This window comes from Cyprinodon variegatus, unplaced genomic scaffold, assembly GCF_000732505.1.
Source record: "Cyprinodon variegatus isolate N-32 unplaced genomic scaffold, C_variegatus-1.0 Scaffold958, whole genome shotgun sequence".
In the NCBI taxonomy this organism is placed as follows: Eukaryota; Metazoa; Chordata; class Actinopteri; order Cyprinodontiformes; family Cyprinodontidae; genus Cyprinodon; species Cyprinodon variegatus.
This window is the reverse complement of record NW_015151411.1, coordinates 245,419-261,162: the sequence shown is the minus strand read 5'-3', so window position 1 is coordinate 261,162 and position 15,744 is coordinate 245,419. Positions and strand designations below refer to the sequence as shown.

Here is a 15,744-nt window from a genome sequence, read left to right as displayed (position 1 = left end):
TTGCTGACATTCATTGAAACTGTTAGATTTACACAATAAAAGTTGTAATATTGCTTTATTTATATCTAATATGCGTACACATTATTATTTATTTCTTAATGACTATGCTGCTTTGTGGAATGCCTTTGTAAAAAGGGATGTTCATCCCCAATGATGCATTTTCTGCAATACTAAACATTAAGCAAGCATAACAATGACCCATTATTAAATAGTGAAAACAAAAAAACAGATTGGTGTGTTTGTCTGTCACTGTTAAAGGTCGATTCAAGAAATACACCAAGTAAATAAAAGGCATGGTTTGAATATATATTTTTATTGCAATTTAATGGAATAACTTTTATTCAGCTTGACATTGTGTTAAATAGATGAATGCTTGACTCTATAGGACCAACATCCTTCTCTCCTTCTGCCCCCCTTCTCCTTTGTCCCCTGTGAGCCGTGTCCCTTTATTCTATTTATAACTTGGCTGGTGGAGAAATCCTATATTTTTAGTAACGATATCAATAGTCTACAGCACACTCTGACCTCAGGGCATGGGAGACTCAGAGAGTTAGATAGGAAGAGGAAGAGGAGGAGGAGGAGAGATGAAGGATAGATAGAAGTAAAGGAAGGAGGCTGCAGTACTGAAGAAGCGGGACAATATAATCTCACAGCAATTGACAGTGATGGGGCAGGAGTTCGTACCGCTCCAGTTAGAGATCAGGGTTTGGTTTCATGGATTATGATTTTTTTAAAGAGACAATTTTAGATACATTTTCTTTCAAAGTTTGACTTACTTTGGGCTAATGGTCAAATAACTCTTCTAAGATTGAATAACTGACAGGATAAAGGAACAAGATCTGCAAAGTAAGGTATTAGTTCTAATTATGCATCTCAATACATTTTATTAGGGTTTTAAGTAATATACAACCATAAAGAACGCAGCATTAGTTGAGGGAAAGGAAAATAACCAATAGTTTTTTTTAAATATTATACAAAGAATAATCTGAAAAGTGAGGCATATCTTTGTTTTTAGCTGTCTGAATACAATGCAATAAAACCTCTTCAGAAAACAACTATTAAACAAATTACTTCTGTGTATTTTAATCTAAGTAGAGAGCTATAATATCTTGGTGTGGATTAGATCAAACCATATTATCATGTTAAAAGGGCTTAACTCTCAATCTTATCAAGGATATGTGACATTAATTTAACATGTATGTTGACAGAAGCTCTATTCAGTCCAACTGAGCCCTTATTCTACATAGAATAATAATGAAATCATTCTGTCAATAGAGGTGAATGCTGGTAGGGACATTCCCCAAAAGACTTTTAGCCACAGTAGCAAAAAGCATTGCTTCTCTACAATATTTTAACCCATGGGGGCTGACTTATGTCACAGCATTTCTATTTTTCTTCAGAAGGAAACAATGAATTAGGTGACCACGTACCATTTACTTTAATTGTTGCAAACATGAATGACCCGTTTTGGTGCGTTGTATAAAAATGAACTAAAATCCTGTAGGTTTGTGGTTGAAACATGACAGCATGAAAGGAAAATGAGAAGATCTTGAATTTTTATTTAAAGAAGCGGGAAAAGTAGGAACCTTTCCCATTTCTATGCTAATTTCCTCTTAACAGTAGAGAATGACATATAAAGTGTTAATTCTTAAAGGTATGTATTTGACAGTAACATTCGTCTTGAGATTGACATCAGTTTATTTTTCAGAACATTATTGATTTCTAAAGGAGAAAAAATTCTATATCAACAGTTGATTCAAGATCAATGCAATTCTTTGACCAAAAATGTGTTTGACTATACAGTTAGCAGAGCATGACTTACAGTAGAAATGAGTAGGAAAGCACGAGCTGTGCAAATCCGTCAGAAAAGTATAAAAGAGCCATGAAGGACGTGCAGAGAAAAAGAGGGAGAGGTACAGAGGGAGATTGGAAGTTGATGAGATTTTAATGTGAAGGTCAACTTGTTATAACTTTGGATCTCTACAGGGATATTAGTCTCTGCTTGGTGCTGGAGGGGCTGAAGAGACGGGGGCGGGTGTGGGGCAGTTGGAGGAGGAGGAGGAAGAGAAAGTGAGGTTGCCTCAGAGGAGAAGGGAGTGAAACTATGATGCCGAGCAGGGCTGGTTTTGCTGACAACTCCAGCTTCACAACAAACAGAGTGGTCAGCATCTTCTCTCCCAGCATGTGCGTGTTTGATAAAGAAAGTTAACATGCTGGAGATTGCCCTTTTTTGTTGTGTTTTGTTGTGTTTTGTGTGTGAGTATGTGTGAAAATGAAGGAGTGAAAGAGAGGCGTGTTGGAGAACACAAAGCAGGAGGCATTTCTCTGCAACTTCACAGGATAACAGAATGGGACACGTCACTGTGACTTTCTCAGTTGGTTTATTTTAAAGTTATTTTTCCTGCTCATAAAATCAAAAACTTTACTCAACTGGCAAATAAATAAGCTAAACATGATAGACTGCTGATTATTACATGTTTATATTGTCTGTATTGTATAGTAGCCTGTCTGGTGTGACAGAAATGTATAATTAACCACAAGCTCTGTTAACAATGTATTTCCATTTGCAAGATTCTGTTGGAGATGTTAGAGCCACCTGCTTTGATCATATTTAAATAAACATACTGTTTGAATAATTTTTTTCCATTTATTGAACAGTCTCACTGAGCCTCCCTTTTAATTACTCCCAATCAATGCTGTGTGCTGTATTTCATTACACAGCAAAAAGCTTTCTGGTAAACGCAGATGAAAACACAGGTTTTTGTACTTTGTAAGCTGAAAAGCTCGTTTGTAAAAGACAAGTTGCAATAGTGAGTTTTCTTAATCTGCAGTGAAATAAAAGTTCTGAATGACGAGCCTTGAAAAAATATTTAAACCCATTAAACTTTTTTACACTTTTTTCTTATGTGACTGACTGATTCAAAGTAATGCATAATTGCAAAGTGGTAGAAAGAGGATACATAGTTTTAATAGATTTTTTAAATTAGGAATTAAAATGCTGTCATCAAATAGTGCTCATTCTGATAACCGTAAATGATATCCAGTACAAACAAAGGCCTTCGGAGGCCATTTAAGTAAGGATTAAAGCCCCCTGTGTTTAGTTTAACCTCTATATAAATGCAGCAGTTTCATGAAAGCCTTAGATATTTCCTTGAGGAATTTATTGACATTATATAGACCGAGGAATACACCATGAACATAACTGGGCATGCAAGGGGTAAAGTATTCAGAAAAGCAACGTTTCTGATAATACAATCAAAGCAATGATGGTACACCAAGGCATACTAAGGCGTCGAAATAGCCTAGTCAAAGTCCAGATCTATGGTAACTGTTTATTCATTTTTATGTTCTTATTTGGTAAAATTGTGCTTTAGCTTATTTTATTAAAAAGGGAAAAAAAAAGGTATGGACCAAATATGCAGTCTCTAGATGTGCATATCTGGTAAGGACATATTTCAAAAAGTTGTAATTGGAGCAAAAAGAGGTTCTAAATATTGATGCAATAGAGGTTAATACATATGCCACACTTTTTTGCAATTCATTTGTCTTCATACTACTTTGTATCGGTCTCTCACTTTAACTTGCAAACAAACACCATAACATTTGTGGTTATGACAAATAAAACTGCAAAAAAATGGCTTACAGAGTATAAATACTTTTGTAAAGGGACTGTGATAATGTGATCAGTGATATAAATTAATGCCCCTCAAAGTCCAGCAGTTTTAGTGCAGCTTTGCCATCTGTTACTGTCACATTGTGCCCACTGACACCGGTGTACCTTCATGAATTAGCTAAGGTCACACTTATGACAGTGAACTGAGACATTAAAGCAGCCAAAAAGGGTAAATTAGTCTTTCAAAAATGTATAGCAATTCACTTTGGAGGCCCTCTATGATGTTAACACCTTTGATCTGAATAGACATGTAAAGAAATGTTATTTATTTATTTATTATGAAAAGAAAAATTGCTTTGCATATTATATTGTCTGTATAGCTGTAACAATAAAGACGTCACTGGTAAATTGCCCATTCAGACAACTGAGGACTTTTTATCTTCTCTCTACCTCTATAAAAAACTAGCTGCATGCAGTTTTTTGTGCTTCCATTTATCTGTCTGACAGTACAATAATCTTACAGCAGGTTAATACAGACTTTAAGAAAAAAAAAAAACTCTATTGCAGCAAACTATAACACTGACTTGGTTAAAACACATCCTGTAATAGAACATACATATGTCATAGAGTGTAAGGGAATAAAACAGGATCTTGGCAGTTTAATGTAAACGTTAGAATTTGGTTACAAGAGGTGAAATGTTTGTTGCTAGTGATCATGTGTGACTCTCAGCTATAAAACTACTGTCTGATAAATAACACGGGGGGGATGGAGGGGGTGGTTATCAAATAGCTGTGAGAGGTGAAGGAGCATAGTCTGGGTTGAGGAAGGAGAACCCCTCGAAGTCATCCTGGTTGATGGCTGCGAGCACATCTGGATCCGATGGAGTGAGGACGGATGGGGCTCCTGTGAAGAACTTGTCAAAGTTTTCACCTTTTCTTCCTCCCTGATGAAAAAAGGCAGGAAAACGGATATCAATCATCTCGGCCACACTAAAATGTTACGGTTAATCACTGAAAAGAGCCCCAGCCTTCTTTAAAAAACTGTTACCACGGTCTGCCAACATGTCTCTCCTGCCCACCCACACCCATCTAAGGATGAAAGTCAGCCACATATCTTCTCCACCCCCTTAACCTCGCATGACAGCCATTCTTCTAGATGAAATGAATCTCATTTGGCTAATGGGCCTGGCCTCTAACCTCTGAGCACAGTCAGCTTCCTCCTGCAATGCTTCACCATTGGCCAATGGGATGGCAGACTAGCATGCAGCGAGCTAATGATGACATACATTTGCATATGGAGGAGTAAAAACAGCTCTGGGTTCAAAGGTCCTGTCTGTTATGTCCTGAACTTTCTGAGTGTGAGCACTCTGAGTTAGGGACCAAGAACCTGCTCAGGTTATGAGAGATGGAACAATGATGAGCAGAACTGACATAGAGGAGAGTCAGAGAGTGAGCATTCAGATAGAAGAATGGGGTAAAAGAAGAGGAGTTTAGAAGAAAGGGGAATAAAAATAGAAGGTTACAAAAAAAAAGAAAAAAAAAGAAAATTTTCAGCTTACAGTCCTGGGTTTAAATGGTGGCTGTATCTCCAGTCTCTCCAGACGGTCCCAGTCTATCCAGCGGAAGAATGGATGCTCCTTTATCTCCCTTTCAGCATCCTCTCCTCCACCCAGACGCTTGGCGGGGTGCTTCGTCAGTAGCTGAAGTGAGAGGAGTTTGTTAGAACATTTCAGACTTTCGAGGAGTTCACCTTGTATACTAAAATCTACTGTTTTTAGAGGAAAATTATCTTCCATTTAGTTAAAAAATATTTGATAAAAAGTTCCCTTAACTAAGAATGCAGAAGGCTAGCCCCTGGAGCTGACAACCAATCTTACTGAGTCTGGTTCTCTTGGAGGTTTCTTCCTGTTAAAAGAGAGCTGTTCCCTTCCATGGATGCTCAGTAGGTCAACAACTTTATGCAATCAGCAAGACTTCATTGTAAAGACAAATTTAAGAAAAATGACATTATAAACTACTGCTATGTCTTAGGTGAAACTATACCTGAGTTTTAATCTGTGTTTGGGATTGGAGTGTGCAGGCTTGATGTGATCAAATATTTATGACTGCATTAAATACTTGATTAAATATTTCTGGGTCTAAACATACAGTAAATGTGTGTAATTTGACATAATGTGATAAAATAATAAAAATAACATAAAATAATAGATCTATAAGGATCTGATTGACCTGAGCTGAACTGGTTTAAAATAAATCAAATGCATTTAAATGTAACTACATGGAATTAAAGTGAATAGATTTAAAATAAACAGAACTCAACAGAATTTAATTTAACTTAATTGAGGAAGTGAATGAAATACAGCTGACCTGAACTGAATGTATATTAGTTATGTTCAAAATAATCTTGACTTGTCAGTCTTTGATATTAAATAGTAATAAAAGAATCCATAATTTGGATTTGTGACATGTCGTAATAAATGCATGTTCAGTGAGTGAGAGAACATAAAAATAAGCAAACAGCAGAAGCTTGGTGTCTAAATGCATAAACATAAACATTTAATTAATCTTATTTTATTTTTTTCCCTTTAATTTTGTTTTGTTTTGTTAGTCTTTTACTGTGTCTTGTTTTATTGAGTCTTCCACTGTTTGTCTAAGCTGGCAAAACAGAAAAACAGAAATCACTCAGGCGTGAAAGATGCTTAAACAAACACAGCTCAGGGTTCTTCCTCGAATCAAAGGTCTGAAAGCTCATCCAACCTGCTGCACTCTGTCAACACATTTCTTTGCCCCCTCCTTTCAGCTTTACATATGAAACAGAGGACATGACAGTTGGCCTTCCATATTCACTGATACAACATGTGGTTGTCAATGAATGGTGAAATGGTGCAGAAAGGAGACCAGCTAGGCAGCCAGATATATGTGGGTAGATACTGTATATATGTGGATGTGTTGAAGGATTCAGGGAACAAGTCTATGCACTATATAAAATCAACTTGGCCTGAGAATATTTACAGTGAAACAAAGAGACTTTAAATAAGCGTAATCTGTGGTGATGAGGGATTTTTACTGCTGGGACAGAGCAGACTTACTCAGACTTACACAGACTGAGGAGAGTTGATGCAAAATTATTCCACAGATTCGATAAAAGTAAAGGCTAAATATTCCTGGGATTTGCCCTTAATGTCTTGGAGAAAACTCTTTTTCCATATCACTTAAACTCTAATCCTAATAAGTTCTTCATCGTCTCACTATCAGAAACACTAACTTACCACTGACTGATTGCCTGCCTTAGTTTAAAAGATACTGTTAATCATATATCACAGTATAATTGATCAAATATTGATCTTTATTTTCTCAGTGTACTGAATATACGAAGTTTTTACTGTTATTTTTACACCGAAATACTAGGCAAACAGTCTTGCTTTTCTTGTTTGTTTGTTTGTTTCAAAAATAGCGTTTCTCTTTTCATTTCTATTACTTATATTTTGATTTTCTTTAACTGCATCAACTCCCTGTAGTAGTCTGGAGCACTTCCTTTTTTTTAGAGCAAGTTTACTGCTGTTTTTACTATTTGCATCGTCTTTTCTATAATTGCAGCATTTCATTTTTGCCGTGACATTTTTTTTGTGGTTGCACTATTTGTAGTTAACACCTTTTTTTTTTGTTGCATTTTTTTGTGTGTTTGCGTGTTTTGGACTTTGCATCATATCTGTGCTTGCAACTTGTTTCATTGTTTTCATTTTTTACCGAGCATTTATACCAGTTGTGTATCATACAATAATGGTGTAGAATAGTTGGCAATGTTTTAAGATATTTAGTCAATTAAATTATTGTATGAATAAATTATTTCATTTATTCATCAATACTAAACATTTTTTTATTTTATAAATACACTCATTGAAATTATAATTCCAGATTCATTTCCATTTTAAATCAGTAAAAGTCATTATATAGTCACTTTGATTGTGCATTAACTGAGTTACTAATTCACTATTTCCTGGGAGAAGTAACTATCTACTATGACTGCCTACTTTTTAAAGTAACTTTTCACCAATCTTTACATTTGAAAAAGCAGAACGCTTCTTTAAATCTGGCAAAACATTGGTTCTTGTAACAATAAGGTGTTAAAGATTATCTGGTCTGCAGTATATCTCTTATCTCTGCAAATAGAGCAGCATAAAGACCATAACACAGTCCAGGAAGGAATAAGATGCAAAAGGTGCTTGAGGTGAGTCAACACCATATTCAGAAGAGAGTCCTCGACCCAGAGGAAGAAGTGAAACTGCTTCATTAAGGTGTAGAGCCCTCAATATCTCTGCTGACAAAGAAGAACAGGTAGAAGGGTCTTCCCTTCGTTGATCTGCCTTATCCTTAAAAAGCTCTACTGTGAAGCAGTAGATCAGATCCCAGCAGGAAACTGAAGTGAGTTGAGTCAAAGAGCTTCAGCAGAAACAGCAGCAATAGATCAGGAAACTTAAGAGGCAAGACACTAAGCTGGGGCAACTCTCACACAGAAGAACACAATGATTTTTTTCTGCACAAGTAACCCTTACTGTCAGCACTCAAACATCAATAACTGTCTTCTGAGGTACTCTAAGGACGTGGTAGCAGCTGTGTCTGAGCTCAGAGATAAACTACAGGACATCCTGAAAGACATATTTATCTAGATCTCAATGACAGTCATTGAATGCAATGTTTTACTGTCGGGGACAGAACCAAAGAGCCAATATTTGGGATAAATCGCACTGTAGAATATAGTGTATAAGTAGAGTATAACTTATACTCTATAGAGAGTATAAGTTTAAGTTTGTGTTTAAGATATTCTCAGGCACCAATAGCTTGTTTACTACTCTTTTGTATGTAGCATTCATTAACCAAACTTTGGTTTTCTTATTTGGATAGCATTCTCATGAATACTTAAGCTGGCCAGATGGATTTTGCAGTTTAACAATAATAAACCCTTAGCCTTGACAATAGAACCGCCTCAGCAAGAAAAGCTGGTCTTGCCAAAAAACAAATGTTTTCTTTCGGTCCTTCTAAAAAATGTTTTGTACTAATTTGTTTGCATGAAATCCATCATTATGTGATTAAGGCACTATACAGTTGTCTTCATAATGCTGCAAAGAAAGTCCAAATTTTGCAATCTAAACCTGCACAGCTGCAAGGCTTTAGTCTGTTGGAACATCCACAAAAAGAGCTACAATCGTTTTTTTCCTACTAAGAAGACATTCACACAACACAGCCACCAGGACTGGGTGGATTATTCTTAAGGGTGACTTTGAATTTTTCTTTTTTCTCACCCTTTTCAAACAAATAGTCATAACATTGAGTTAGAGCCTTAAAATGACACTTGCTGACTTTTAAGTTTTTATTAAACTTCAGTTCTTCAAGAAAATACCAGCTCATTTAACGTTTCTAGATGAATAGAGGGAAATAAAATAAGGGAAATAAAATGGTCTCGGAAATTGATAGTTTCCATCCATCCAGGTTTTCTTTTTTATGTTCTATTAGTTCAGCAACTGAAACCAAAATGGTTCCTTCATAATCTGAAATATTCTAATTAAGTAAACTATGGTAAATAGTCTGTTAGTGCATAGCATTTTATTAAGTCCAGGGACTCCATTGTGGCCATACACCAGCTTGGTGACCTGTCCCGGCTGGACCCTGCCTCTGGCCCATAGACCGCTGGAGATAGGCACCGGCCCCTGACGGAATAAGCAACAGAAGATGGATGGATGGACTCCAGTGTGCTTCACACTACATTGAGTCATTCACACACTGATGGTGGAAGTCTACATACATGTAGCCACAGCTGCCCTGGGGCAGACTGATAGAAGTGAGGCTCAGATACAATCACCATCACTTGGTGATATGACGATCAATAGCAGATAAAGTGAGTGGAGTGTTTTACCCATGGACACAACAACTGAGAAAGAAGGAGTCGGGGCTCACACTTCCTGACCCACAGTACCCCGAGTACTCAAAATTAGCCCACCAATACAGTCCGAAAAACAGACTGGAACCAGTGTTATGAATTGATTATATATTACGCCCATTCAAAGTCCAGGCCAAAATCCAATCAATAATCTTGTATGCTAGTTCTCACTCTAGGTAATCTAAATAAACTTCAGCTATTGTGCAAAGAAAAATAAGTATAGGTTTCAGTCTCTTGATATGTAAGGCCTGTAAAGACACTTATTAAAAAACAAACACTACCATATCAAGTTTTTATTCGTAATAGATTTGTAATCTTCCATTGGCTTCTCAATTATGCAGCACAAAAGATCTCAATAATACACATTGGAGTTTGTAAGTGCTATATGACAAAATGTAAAGAGTTAAGCTAAAATTAATCCACTGTATGCCTTTGCCTGGCCCTGTGATTTTAACAATTTGTATTCACAGCGAGCTAGGTTTTGTTAATATCAGTCTAGGTCCGCATTTTCTCTTTCTCATATTTTAAACTGCTTAGAGGAAATAAAAGCTTCTGGCTGTTGCATAACATTTTGCAGAGAGTGCGGACCGCCTGCCTCTAGGATAAACACAAAAGCTAACTTTAAAAAATGTATGCTGGATTAATATAAGTATTCTAATGCCCATTATTACATTTTATGATATAAATCTATCCTTAAATTTCTAAAGGCTCAAAGTAAAAGGAGAGGAGAAATGAACTTACGCCTTTGCATACAGCAACAGCTTCCCAGGAAAGACTCTTGGGGTATGAGACACTCTGCTCCATGATGGACTGAAACAGCTCCTCTTCATCAATGCCATCAAATGGCGGCTTGAAGGAGAAAGGGTTGAAAAAAAAGAGTTTAACCCCAGATCAGCATTGCTTCTATCTTTTGAAGTGATTACAAAGCACTGAATTATTTTGAGTGGTACCTGTCCTGCCAACATTTCATAAAGTAGCACTCCGTAAGACCACCAATCCACTGCTTTATTATAGGGCTGATATGCCACAATCTACAAAGAACAAGAGAGGGAATTAATTAGAAGAGCAGCAGGGTGAAGATAGGAAAAAATGAAGTGGAAGCAAACATAATTGTCACAGTAAAAATAGCTGGAAGAGAACTGACAGACATTGGAGGACAAAAATCAGAGTAGGGAAATAAAAATCAGCAAGGAAAAGAATTGAATGATTAAGACAAGACATTGGATGTATGCGTCAGTGTTTGCCTTATTATGCATTTTCCCCAGTGATTGTGTGAGAGAGCGCACACAGCGAAGAGGGGTACGGGCGAACAATTCCCAGCCCCCGGGGAATTTTTTTGTATCCATTCCAAAATGGCAGATGCAAGAGAATCAATAGGTGTTTACATAAGAGAGTCAATACGTAGTGGTTCCACAGCGAGGTTTATCATATCAAAGACAAGTAGAACAGTCAGGTCCTCGCTCTGTCTCTGTCACCCTTCTCTATCTCTCAACAAGTCCAAACATGCTGCTTTAGGTTTATTCACATCTATGCATGCACATATGTTTCAGAAATGTCATTTAGCATAAGAAAACACATTGTTGTGCTTCCAAATATTTGGGTTTCACTGAAGTTCTTAAAGAACTCCTCCGCCATTTCAATTGTCTCATTTAAATCAGTACATTTTTAACAGATATGCCCTAATATTTTAAAGGAGTTAGTGTAAAAATAAATACTTATAGGTTTAACATAATGTTTTTCACCAAACATTCATTAATTTTTTTTTTTTTTGTTACGGTATACAAATATTATTCAGCAGTTATATAGTCAAGACAATAAGAAATATAAAAATTTTACTTTTTCATTTGCAATGTTAACTGAAAACATTTTCTTTTTTAAATAAAATCTGGTGCCTAAACTGGATGTTCCACAAAAATGCAGATGCAAAAGAGGGTTACACTTACTTTGCTGTTTGCAAAATTAAAAAAAAAATATTGAAAAGATGTACTTTAGCTGAATTGATATTGAATTGCTTGCTATAGGAATCCCGGCCCTTTAGTGCATATCCTTTGTATTTCTATGCAAACTGTATGATGATATGCGGCTATAAGTTGTACGTAAGCAGAATAGGTAATGCATCCAAAATAGGAAAAGTCTACAACAATATTTTATACATAAAAAAACCTGATATGGGCATCCTAACTCTGAAAAAAAAAAGTCACACACTGTACAGAACTAGTCTTTTGAACATTCTCACTGGTATTTTCAATCTCAACATCTTTAAAGAAGGAAAAGTCCTCTTGACATCAACCTAATCTTTAGCTATTTTTTAAAGATCCTCAGACAGATTCGAATGGGACTTTAGTTGGAATTACTCTAAAACAGTGATTTACCCCAAGCAAGAAGAAAGATGTTTTTGTGAAATTAAAATGCAATTTAAAACCTTAATCTGACAAAGTTATTAAAAGTATATGACCTAAAGGTGTGCAACACACACGCTGTACACCTTAATGTCATATTTTTCTACTGCACATTTATCTACCCATTGTGATTACACAATAACTGAGATTTCTCTGACGAGCTGTCCCTGATTTAAGGTGACACCTCCTCCCTCTGGTGAAAATTTTGCCCTCCGTTTCAGAAAGAAGTCTCCTTTGCTGCATGTCATCACTTTTTCCTGATTCATTTGTCGGCTGGCAGTTAACAAATGCACCAACTAACTCACAACCAGCTTGGTTTCCTTAGATAGACATGATTATTACATCTAGGTGCAGAATTTGACCTTTTAAGTTTGGGCATTTAAAAAGATTGGGCATTTACAAGCAGTTTAAGACCAGAATTGGTCAAAAAAAGCGGTTTAAAACAAATTTGTCTAATCCTACATATATATACAACAAAAGAAAAAGTCTAGTCCTCTTTGTTAAACAGAAGACAGAATATAATATGTGAGTTTTATATTGTTACACTTAACTTGTCCCACTGGGACAGCTATGACCTAAATTCAAGTTAAATGGAAATGTTATCAAGGCAGAATCTTTAGAGTTTAGTGTTTGTAATTTCGAACAATAAAGGGTACAAATCCCAGCAAATTAATTTGGCAATTGTAAATATTATCTATTTAAATAACTAATTAAAAATTACTGGCTACAGTATAATAGTGAAACTGGTTTAAGAAGGTCTCTGAAGGGCAATGGCATGATCTGTACAACATTGTAAGGAAACGGGTCCACTGCTAATTGAATCATGTGAGGTTAATTATAAAAAAAAATGCCGACAAGGTCAGGGAGGACAGATCAGATGAGAAGAGCTGCTGTGAAGCATCTGGATGTCTAAAAGTGATGCAAAACAAGTCATGCATGCAAAGAGGGGTGAAAGGATGGATCTGATACTATAGGATGAGCCCAGGGACTCAGAAAACCTCAGGGGCGATGTAGTCGGGAGTGCCGCAAAATGTGCGAGTGGTATCGCCCCCGAACATGCCCTCCCTGCACATCCCGAAGTCAGCAATCTTTATGTGGCCCTCACTGTCGAGCAGCACATTATCCAGCTTTAGATCTCTGAGAAAAGAGAGAGATAAGTTAGCCCACTATAAATCATCTTGATACATTGCATCTTCATCAGTCAGTGGCTCTAAAAAGGCACGATAAATCTGTGTCAGGTCTGTGTTGTACTGTGACAACCTGGCCACGTCTTTACCTGTAGATGATGCCTTTGCTGTGGAGAAAGAAGAGGCCAACTGCAATCTCTGCTGCATAAAACCTAGAGGGAGAGAGAAGGAGGAGGAGGAGGAGGAGTAAAGCACTCTGGCTACTTTATCTTTCAGGAAATTGATCAAGGTTTCTTTTATGGGGTGGAAACATATAGAAGGATGATCAGAAGAGGGGGTTGAGAGAGTGATGAAAGAGGAGAGCAACCAAACAAACATGAAAGAAATCTTAATAACAAAAAAGGAAATAGGGAACAGGGTAAAAAAATTAGTTTTAGTTGACTGATCAAAGATTATAGATTGGATGAAGAGCCAGAGGGAGGAAAACTGTGATAAGAAGAATAGATTAGAGTAAGGAAATAAGAGAGGGGTGCTACTTGAGCTGATGGCTTTTTTATGAGTCACCAGATATAATGAATAAAGCTAAGAGATGACTGAGCAGGTAAGTGAATATGGAGATAAAAGAGAGAAATGTAATGAGACTCATGTAGATGAAGGCGGAGATCAAAGCTAGACTTTATCGGACTACGTACGCTGCATGCGGCTCTTTGAACTTCCCGACTTGCTGAATGTGAAACATCAGATCTCCACCATTGACATATTCCATAACATAATATAGACGGTCCTGTAGAAACAGAACACACATACTGAACACAGGCCACCAAAAAGTTTCCCACACCTTGTACTTTTAAAATTTGGTTACTTTATAATTTAATCACAGATTTTCAAAGACAAGTTGTTTCTCTCTGAGTTTTATACAACAGAAAAACAGGAAGATGTGCATAGACGTGACATGGAAAATTTATAGTTTTTAAAGTTAATTTTAGACCCTTCTATCAATAAGATTAAAGCAAGTGTGATGCATTTTGATTGATTTGTCAAGACCTCAGCAAGTTGTTCCTGATCATTATTAAACAAACACCTTCAAAGAGACAATGGAATGCATCTGATAGTTCAGGAAGTTTTTTTTTTAGGTTGCATCCTAAGTGTTGAAAATATTAAATATCAATCATCAATCTAACTTCTGATAATTGAAAGAGTGCGGCACAACCACAAACATACCAGGATATGACCATCAACCTAAACTGACAGGCTGAGGAAGGAGAGAATTAATCGGAAAAGCAGGCAAGATGATAGTAGCAATTTTGAAAGACCTACAGAAATCGACAACCCAAGGGTGGACAAACTTTTTAGATCTTTTTTTTTTTTTGGAAAACAATGAATATTTTTTCTTCATTTACTTCATATTGGTCTTTCACACCAAATCCCCTTAAATTCAAATAAAGACTGTTTTTGTATTGTGACAAAATGTGAAAAGGGGCACTTTTGCAAAATGTCAAATTCCCCAAATTTAAAAAGCACTCTGCTAAATACAGTCCTTCAGGGACAAGGGCTATGTTAAAGACATTGATTTAACTATTTCATTTAATAAAAGCAAAAGCAGCCAGTCTGCACTGTAACAACTCCTTAGAGCCTAAATGTCAAATCTCTTCATGGACCATTTAAGAACACTAATATGGTTCAGATACATGCACACATACCTCGGTCTGAAAGGCGCAATAGAGTGATGTGAGGAAGTGAGGACGAGAAGGGAGGGCCAGAACTCTCCTCTCCACCAGGGCACTCTCTGTGTCCTCGTCCTGGAAGAGAACATCTTTTTTAAGGACCTTCACTGCAAAAAGACGCTCGCTGCCTCGCTCCTCTGCCAGCAGCACCTAACCAGGAAAAAAAAAGGAAGAGAAATCATGTCAGATATTGTAACTGAAGAATAATGAAAAAAAAAAACTGGTTTGACATCTCAAATTGTGCAAATCCAAAACCTTATATTACATTTAACATGTTAAGACATTTCTGATTCAAGAATTATCCCAAACTCAAAACAACCGTGGTCTTCTCAACTATTTTCTCTGTGTGAGTGTCTCCAGGTTGAAACTGACTTACATTTATTTTCTTGTAAGAGGGGAAATCTAAAAAATGAAGTAATCTGCAAGAAGTAACAATTTACAATGAATCGCTTGCAATTGAAGAATACCACAAGACATTAAATTCATGCTTTATTTCTGGCCACCACAAGTTCATTGCAAAAACATCTTAAAAGTTGCATACTTGGTTTATTTAGCTAGGTTTTAAATTGCTTTGAGTTGATTTTCTTTTTTTTCTTGCAGTCTTAATAGCCATCAAATGTCTCCTTGAACCCTGTACCTCACACCTTATTGTGTTTCTGTACATCCTTTCCAGATCCCTGGCTTCTTTAGTTTATTGTTATATCCTGTTTTATTCTTTTATAGTCTCCCATAGTTTCATTTTATTATTACTATTATTATTATTGTTATTATTATTAATATTATTATTTTTAGCTTAGTTGCTACTATTTAACACAGACTTTTTTGCTCACCACTCCTTCTGCCTGAGTTCTACTTTGCATTTGAATTTGGATTCTTCCATAAAATCTTAGGGGTCACTTAATGGACAAATCTTGACAGCGAAACAAATTTGATCGCATGAAAACCT

The 15,744-nt window shown here is 36.4% G+C and overlaps 1 protein-coding gene across 2 annotated transcripts in view; it reads right to left on the bottom strand.

Moving 5' to 3' along the window:
* Positions 1 to 911: 911 nt before the first annotated feature.
* The window catches only part of LOC107100308 (protein kinase C alpha type-like), a 37,762-nt gene continuing 22,929 nt past the window's right edge, over positions 912 to 15,744 (bottom strand). The window contains exons 10-17 of one of the 2 annotated variants that reach the window (XM_015398750.1): positions 14,775 to 14,948; positions 13,767 to 13,858; positions 13,224 to 13,286; positions 12,946 to 13,084; positions 10,499 to 10,579; positions 10,290 to 10,397; positions 5,173 to 5,313; positions 912 to 4,557 (exon numbers count right to left, since the gene is read on the bottom strand). In XM_015398750.1, coding sequence (XP_015254236.1) covers positions 4,396 to 4,557; positions 5,173 to 5,313; positions 10,290 to 10,397; positions 10,499 to 10,579; positions 12,946 to 13,084; positions 13,224 to 13,286; positions 13,767 to 13,858; positions 14,775 to 14,948 — 960 coding nt within the window. In that variant the 3' untranslated portion in view covers positions 912 to 4,395. The remainder of the gene's footprint in view (positions 4,558 to 5,172; positions 5,314 to 10,289; positions 10,398 to 10,498; positions 10,580 to 12,945; positions 13,085 to 13,223; positions 13,287 to 13,766; positions 13,859 to 14,774; positions 14,949 to 15,744) is intronic. The other variant, XM_015398749.1, reaches the window with a different exon arrangement.